This window comes from Conger conger, chromosome 2 (genome assembly GCF_963514075.1).
Source record: "Conger conger chromosome 2, fConCon1.1, whole genome shotgun sequence".
Lineage (NCBI taxonomy): Eukaryota > Metazoa > Chordata > Actinopteri > Anguilliformes > Congridae > Conger > Conger conger.
This window is the reverse complement of record NC_083761.1, coordinates 5,283,786-5,292,312: the sequence shown is the minus strand read 5'-3', so window position 1 is coordinate 5,292,312 and position 8,527 is coordinate 5,283,786. Positions and strand designations below refer to the sequence as shown.

Below are 8,527 nucleotides of genomic sequence, written 5' to 3'. Positions count from 1 at the left end.
GCGCAGTCTTTAACTTACGCCATCGCGTTTCCAGGGAGCAGGCGCGTTGACAGAGGGGAGGATGAAGATCATCTGTTTTTTTTTAACGTGCCTGTGTACGGTAACGTTATCTGGGAGTTGCAGTCCTAGACAACGATCAGTTCACCTACTTGAAATTATCTGACGCTCAGCGATGTCGATCGCTTCTTTCAAGAGGACAAGACCCATCTCCCATTTAACCAGCGCAATAACATTCCCATTAGAAAATAACGTCATTTTTCTGCTGCTTGTAATAGAAAGCAAAGGGCGGTGATTAACAGCTGCCAGCCAATGGGTGGACGCGGGGAGGTCTGTGTGGGCGTGTGTATGTCGCCGTCAGTCAGTTTCAGAAAAAGAGGACCACAGCGAGGCAGAAACGGTCCGGGAGAAAGACCAACCCCACCGGATTCGCATCCTGACAACAACGCGGAGCTTTGCGCAAAAACGCCAATGCCGCACTCGGACTTTATGGAGGATTAAAGCATTTCATCGACTCGGAAAAAGAAAGACAGATTCTGCAACTTGACCTGTTAGCTCAAGGTAAGAATGATATTCAGTTTTAATAACCAACTACGGAGAAATGTGGATATAACTGCATAACCGTTAACTCATTCGGGTATTTCCGATGAGGTTGATGTAATAATTAACAAACTAACTCGCCTGCGGCAATAACTAACGTTTGGTAGGACCGCACATAGTTTGTTTCTAATTGTGAACTAGCTGGAAAACAGTCAGGAACCTTCGTTACAGAAGCAAAACGGTAGGCTACCCATATTGTTCGATAAATGGTCAGCAAGCTTGCTATGTCTGAGTTTGTTGGACTTTCGAGAGTACAGTCGAATAACGAGAACACACTCTTAGGTAATGTTGCAGTTTGGATAGCTTAACGTCAGCGATATTGATTTTGACCCCCGTTTCGTGTTCTTATGTTTACATTGGCGCTACCTAGCTAGTCTAGGCTGTATCACCGAAAACACTACGGACGAGCAGGCGTATCTAGTTCTGAAAACGACACTTGCATCAAATATCTTCATTGTAGCAAAGTCTGCCTGCCTTACGTAAGATAAAGTCAAAGTGAGCCAGATCGTGATTGTTGACAATGCGTTGGCTTGCGAGAAAGAAACTGTTTTTTCTCTTCGCTCAACCAGGACTTGTTTTCGTGGAAGGGCGGTCGGGTTGCTCTGATCTGATCTTGACATCAATATGTAACGTTCGGTAACAATAGTTGTACATGTCGTTGTCGTTGTAGGCTACCCTCTGTTTCGCTGGCTGATGTCTGGGTAGTCGTATTCTCATCATTATTCTTTCTTAAACAGTGACGTCGTTGGTACAGTTTCATCTAGGCTTCTTAATTTCCAAACGCCACGAAGCTTGAACGAGTTTTTGTCACGATACTGTTGTTCATTATGTATCCATACCGTCGGCCAGATATTTGACATTAATGCTGTAGATACTAGCTTTCAATGTGTTGCATGGCCAGTCAAACTAGGTAGATACGCTACGGTTAGTTACTAGATATATTGATATCGAGTTGAAATTAATGCTGTTGTCACGCTGTATAGCCAACAACGGTAGCACTCGAAGGCGGGCAATAGATTAAGCTGATATAACAGTACTAGATAAACTAGATGAGAATGACTGGATTACATCGTGCGGTGTGACATTGATTGTGGCAACAGTAGCCAGCACTTGCAGATTATCGTGTTGCTGTCTCTCTGCATCCAAACAACCCCTCCCGTTTCATGGTCGGGATAGGTTATTTTGGTAGCTAGCTACAATGTCACTTTTCTTCTGTTTGGATAGGTTTTTGTCATTAAATTTACCTCGGAAAGGTAGCATGTACTCCGCTGGCTGTGTACGTACTCACTCGTCAGCTATCAGCTATTTACATTCCAGTCGAGAACGATGTCCTCGTATGGAATATATAACGTTGCTAATTGCTTGCTCGCCACATTTGAAAATGAGTTGAGAAGCGAGATAATGTTGGCTAACGCGGTGGATTTTGCACAGGCAGATTTTCGTTCGTTTGCTCCGATCTGGTGCAAAGTGAGCTTCTCTGAACTGTCAGTCCGTGTTTTTCGATGCGAACACTTGCGAGCCCAGTGTTCAGTAACAGCATTAGCTTGCGCTAGCAATCTTTGTGGCTTGCGCGGAGAAACTGATTCAGCTAGCTAGCGTTTATTACTTCGCAAAACTACACTTAAATGGCTATCCGAATTGACAATCGACACAGGGTGCCGTTTTAAATCTAGGTGCACATTTTATCCCCCGGTTTGTTATTTAGGCTATATTATTATCGAATAACCTGTTCTTGTTGGATTGTTTGACTGTTTCTGGTTTGCTACAGCAATGGCGTCATCCGCTCGGTTACTACTTGCTCGACAGGCAACATTCAGTAGAGTAGACATTGCGCTATGCATTCTTCACCTGCTTATGGACAACGTTAGCTAGTCTACCTTTTGCTATATCCTCTCGCTTTCGAAACAATGTTTTACTTGGTAAATACATTTTAACGTATACTTTCAAACATGTAGGGTTGATGTTAACTGTACTGTGCGTGGCCATTCATTTTAAACGGAGGTTTTAGTTTGGCTCTCGCTGGCAGAGTAGGAGGTCGCTATTTTTCAGGCTCGGAAAATAATCACGTTAAATTTCAATATGGGTTGCCGGAGAGCATTACATAAACTGCAACAAACGTTTACTAATTGGAATGATTGGTCTAAATGTGTTGAACAGCAGGGTTTGTATCGCGGCACGTCTGTTTTTGCTTGCTTTCTGTGCAGCCTACTTTGAAAGTTTAAAAGGTTGTTGAGCTAACCAACGAATGAATACAAGCCAATATGTACTGAAATGTTTTATTATGGTTCACCTCTGTGTAGTAGATGGTTATTGGCTGACAGTCAGTAGGGACTCTCCTTTATCAATACGAGGCGTGCTGCAGAGCAACCAAAAAGGTGATTGTTCTGAAAGATTCCGACCATAGATTTATTTGTTGTTTGCTTTGTGCTAGTGCATATTGTAGAATACAATGGACTTGAGAAATCCTTTCGCTAACAAAACAAAAATCTATTCCAGCTTTGAGCTCGACACTTCGGTCCAGCGCCCGGAGCAGAGTCCTGATCGAAGATGAAGGTAAGGGCAATGTGGTTTTATTTATTTATTTATTTATTTATTTATTTATTTAAACAAAACAAAGAAAAGTCGCACTAAGCTAGTCGACGTGAAGGCTTCTCTAGAAGTGCCAGACATTTCACTGAGCTTGAGACGTAACGTTATGCTCCGTGCGAAGATTCCAGATGTGTTCCTGGCCAGTAAAAAAAAGATCTCCGTGGTACCGTTGCTTATTCTTGCTCGTAAGATAACATGAAATTGCATATTAGCCCTGAGCCGATGTTGAATGTTACGCAGCAAGAGAACATGGTAAACACCTGTTGTGCTGTGTGCCGCTTGCAGGTATAAAACGATCGTCTTGGTGTAGTTTAATATTTCTGAGGTGTCTACAGTCTATTGTCTTGATAAACCCAGGAGGTTCATGTTATTTTTCGCCTGTGTTCGTTTGGAACATTTTACGCACGGTATTTGGAGCATCGTTATAAAAAAGATAAATAAAATAAAATAAAAAAACGCCTATCATTTCATCATTGGTTACAAGTGCTGTGCTGCGAATTCAGATATGTAAACATCAGTGCTAAACCAGTGACTGAAGCGTATGACTTCATAAATTATGCATGAACTTTCTCTGTGCACTATTTAGATTAGAACAGGTGTGTAGCCAGTCTATTCAAATAAGCCAAGTTTGTTATTTTTACTGTCAGATCGTCATAGCCTACTGAATGTAGAATTTGTATTGTAAATCGGCAGAAGTGGTTTCTCTGTTTCCGTAATTGGGTGACCTTTCTCTGAAGTGGAAGCCAATTATTTCTGATGATAGCCTTGCTGCAAATGAACCTTTGTTGAAAAATATAACAATTATATTTTCAGCTGTATGGTGCTGTGAAGGCTCAAATTACCTTTTATCTCAGTGCGATGTTGCTTACAGTCCTGTTTTGCTAACATCGGCCTCCTGTGATTGTAATTATCTTACATTGTTTACTTGTGACATTGGTGTCTCTCCGTCATTGAAGAATCCCATTGAAAGTTAATGTTATGCACTTTCATAACGGGAAGCGAAGTTTTTGTAGTTACCAATGAGTAAAGTTGGTCGCCATTGTTGCTACTGTGTGTTTGGAATGTGACACTGATTCCAAGAAACAGACTAAGCTTCCCTGTTTCCATGGTAACTGGCTGCTGGGTCCCTGCTTGCATGACTTGTCCTATTGGCCATTTGACATGAAAGGGGGGCACGAACAAGTTTTTTTTTTTTTCTCTCCTTCTTTTTTCTCTTCTTACTTTCTTCTCCTTCTTTTCTTTTTCTCCTCTCCTCTCCACTTCTTTTATTTTTCTCTTCTCCATCTTCTTCCCGTCCCGTCCCGTCTTCATGGACTTTTTCTCCGAAACGTTCCCAATGTAAATTTCCAAGTGTACATTGTCGTGGATGTGATATTTAAACACGTTTTCCTTCAACATGTGATAAACGTTAATGGGGAGCAGTACTTGCCTCACTTTCAGCAGACAGGCCTTGGAAAGCTTCCTTCAATACCTGTCCCAAAGTAGGCCTATTTAGTGAAATTAATGAACAGGATTTGTGGTATATGGGAAGCACAAGTGAGTTTAGTTTTCAAAACATTGATTTGTTTTTCAATGTCTGGGGCAGTATGGAACGAACGCTTAAAACACAGCAATCAATGAAAAGACAGACCTCACTACGTTAAAAGCGCAGGCAACCCTTCTGTCTGGATGCATCTCATTCCCTGCACAGAAATCCAAACCCCCCCCCATCCTTACTGAAATTGTATTTCCTTTGAACCGGTGAGTCAGAAATGAGGAGGATCTGCGCAGACTGTCCAATAAAAGAGGCTCTCTCTCTGTGGAACAGGGCCGGAAACCTGGGAATATTGTCTTCCCTGGGGAACGCGCAGATCTGATTATTGCCAGAAAATCTCTCTGATTGTTATCCGCTCCATGTTTTTGTGTGTGTGTGTGGTTTACAGGACTGGAAGTGTGTTTGGTGCTGATTTATTTTCCCATTTTTTGTGTGTGTGTCTGGGGTCTTCTCTTTTATCCCCAGGGCAAAAAAAAAGACCTGAGAGAGAGACTTATTAAGCTGGGACAGCAGGTCAAAGCCGGGGTAGGCCGCGTCTTGCTGGCTGTGTTGTGGATTAAGGATATTACTGGATATTATTAATTGTATTAGGTTTGAAACGGCAGGGGGAGAAGCCGGGAGTGGCTGTGGCTAACCTGATTTCACCCGGCCCTGATTTCTGTGTGCGCGAGGAACGGTATCTTTCGGTAGGAACTGTTCATTAGCGAAATGAAACGTCTGGGGCAGAATTTCGACATTGAGGGTCTGAACGGGAACGTTGTGTCGAGTAGGCATCCTTGTCTTCGGGGAGAATCCGCAGCCGAGCGTTGAGGAGAATGGAAAGAATGACCGCGGGCAAGAAAAGCACGATTTTTTTCACCGCGGCTAAGCTCCATTTTCAGATTAATGTAGCGGTTCACGGTGTTACGGATGATGTCTGCGGCTGAAACGTTTGTGGGTTTTTATTTTGTGTGAGTGTTGCCGCCGCCGTTTTTCTGCGGGACGGTGGCTCAGGTCCGGAGCAGGCGGCTCTGTGGTGAGCCTCGTTCTAACCGAGGCAGGCCGACCCCGATTTCCGGATGTTTTTTGACCCACTTCACACCCCTGAAGAGTTTGATCTACACCTGCCTTCGCTGTGGTTTCGCAGACTCTACCACTGCGCCATTTTCTAACCATTTCTGGTGCAGTGTTCCCACCTGAAGTGATGTTGCACACATAGCGGGCAAAAACGATGGCTACCCTTCCCTGTACGCTCAAAACAGAAGTTAATTTTAACACCGTTACGTTTGACGACGTGAAGCGGACGCGGAACCTGTTGCTTTGTTCTTTCCGGTGTTTTTTCCGTTGGGAAAAGTTCCGTCATTGTTCATTTCGCTCAGCTCGGAAACCCAAAACCAGGCGTAATTAATTTAGAAGGCTGAGCGATTCGTCCCTTTCTCTTCAGGTGCGCCGCCATTGTACCGGCGATGAATAATCCTCCCGCATTAATCTCACAAGCATCGGCGTGCGCGAGGTTTGTTTCTCTCCACTTCAGGCTGTCTAATTAATAAACGAGCTCCTGAGCCGTAAAGCTTTTTTTAAACCTCATTGTCTTCCGCGCTCTCCTGACATGCGGACATGATGACGTGCTGCAGTGCAGCCTGACCAGAATCGGCGTTTCTGTCATATGAGCGGATTAAGAAAGAACTGCTCAACAGCTAAAATATCAGTCTTTAAATGTGTTTGTTTTTTTTGTTTCGTGTAAGAACATCGATCTGGGGCAGACGTGTTTGTTAAAGAATTTCTGTGAGATCTGGATCAGTCAGTGGCGGAGGTGTGCCATCTTTTATCGGACTTCGACCTCGATCGTAGCCGCAGATCAGACGGCGATCATAGCCACAGATCTGACCAGAGCTCCTACCCCCCCCGCCCCCCCCACACACACACACACACACACACACAATCTCTGTTCTAGATCCACACACCCAGAAACGAAGACTCATGGGTCTGTGGTGTTCTACGACGTTTCCTCAGTCTGGAATATGTCCCCTGGAAGCCTGCGGTGGGGTCATGGGAATTATATGACTCCACAAAGTGTGGCGTAACAGAAACAGAGGTTCTAACCGTGATTTGATGTGTGTGGCTTGTGCAGGGTGACTTTGGCTAAGTGCGGTCGTCTGGCAGTCGGAGAGTATGGCAGCCTGTAGCGTAGTGGCTACTGTTGGTCAACCAGTGGTTAAGGGAAATGTCTAGTGGCGGCCTGTAACTTAGTGTAGCGTAGTGGTTAAGGTAAATGACTGGGAGAAGCAAGGTCGGTGGTTCTAATCCCGGTGTAGCCACAATAAGATCCGCACAGCCGTTGGGCCCTTGAGCAAGGCCCTTAACCCTGCATTGCTCCAGCCGAGGATTGCCTCCTGCTTAGTCTAATCAACTGCACGTCGCTCTGGATAAGAACGTCTGCCAAATGCCAATAATGTAATGTAATGTAATGGAGGGTTGCCAGTGTCCCTGAGCAGGACGCCTAACCCCCAAAATGCTCCTGACGAGCTGGTTGGTCCCTTGCATCGCAGCCAATCCCTGTTGGTGTGAGTGTGTGTGAAGGGGTGAACGAGTAGCATCAATTGTGCAGCACTTTGGATGAAGGTGCTATATAAACGCCAGCCCTTTACCATTTACCATTTGTGTAAAGATTCATTGGCTGTGTCTGTGATGCTGTGTTTGACGCTCAGCTCTTGGCACTGTGGCCTTTTAAAGCCTTGCGTAGCCGAGAGATCGACCGGAAATCAACCTTGTCCTTCTTTCATTCACTTAAAGAAACAGTACGTTGTTATTAAAAACCGGATGGGGCGACATTAACTAAGAGCAGTCGTCTGATTCCATTCAATGCGGTTCGATCCACTGCCCTGGGTGTGCCGAAGTGTCCCTGAGCAATACACCTAACCCCCAAATGCTCCTGACGAGCTGACTGGTGCCTTTTTCGCCCTTGGTGTGTGTGAATAAGAGGCATTGATTGTAAAGCCCTTTGGATTAAAGTGCTATATAAATGCGATCCATTTACCGTTTAAAAAATTATTATAAAAAAATAAATTTCTGTAGGCAATGTACTGTACTCCGCTGTCTGGTGTAATTGAAGTGCCTTTACAAAGGCAGAGCAGCGTTTGTTCCACGGACCGGCTCCCCCTCTGGTTCTCGTTCCGCTCGAGGTTTATTCTCCTCGCCACGGTCGCCTGAGACCCGCTCCGGGGAGGTTCAGGGTTCAGCCGGTTTGTGACGGCGCCATTTGTGAAAAGTGCTGCGCAAATAAAATTTAAATTGAACGGAAGCGTTTCCACACCCGACGCGGCGAGACTGACACGTGTGAGCTTGACCGAAGTGGCGGAATGAGACGCGAAGTTTATCTCCAGCGTGGAGTCGATAAACCGGTCGATATTCCGCACGAGGCCCCGTGACGGACAGCTGGAGCTCTGTCAGCAGCTCGGTGTTAGCCTCACAGCTTTTAGCCTGCACGGCAGGATCTGATTGGCCCAGGTGTGGGTCGGGGGAGGATCTGATTGGCCAGGCTGTGGATCAGGACAGGATCTGATTGGCCAATGACTGACCACAGAGTCAGGCTGTAGTTCAGAGCAGGATCTGATTGGCCAGGCTGCGTGTGGGTCAAGACAGGATCCAATTGGCCAGACAGTGTGTAAAGGCAGGATCTGATTGGCCAGGCAGTGTGTAAGGGCAGGATCTGATTGGCCAGGCAGTGTGTAAGGGCAGGATCTGATTGGCCAGGCACTGAGTCAGGTTAGCCTTCATCGGTTGTGGGAGAGAACGCTGGAATCTGAGAGATGGGGGGAACACACTGCT

At 45.4% G+C, this 8,527-nt stretch overlaps 1 protein-coding gene across 1 annotated transcript in view; it reads left to right on the top strand.

The window, feature by feature from the left end:
• The first annotated feature begins 379 nt into the window (after positions 1-379).
• LOC133114181 (AT-rich interactive domain-containing protein 4B-like) overlaps positions 380-8,527 on the top strand; it is a 64,324-nt gene continuing 56,176 nt past the window's right edge. The window contains 2 exon segments of the mRNA XM_061223353.1: positions 380-558; positions 3,094-3,150. Coding sequence (XP_061079337.1) covers positions 3,145-3,150 — 6 coding nt within the window. The 5' untranslated portion in view covers positions 380-558; positions 3,094-3,144.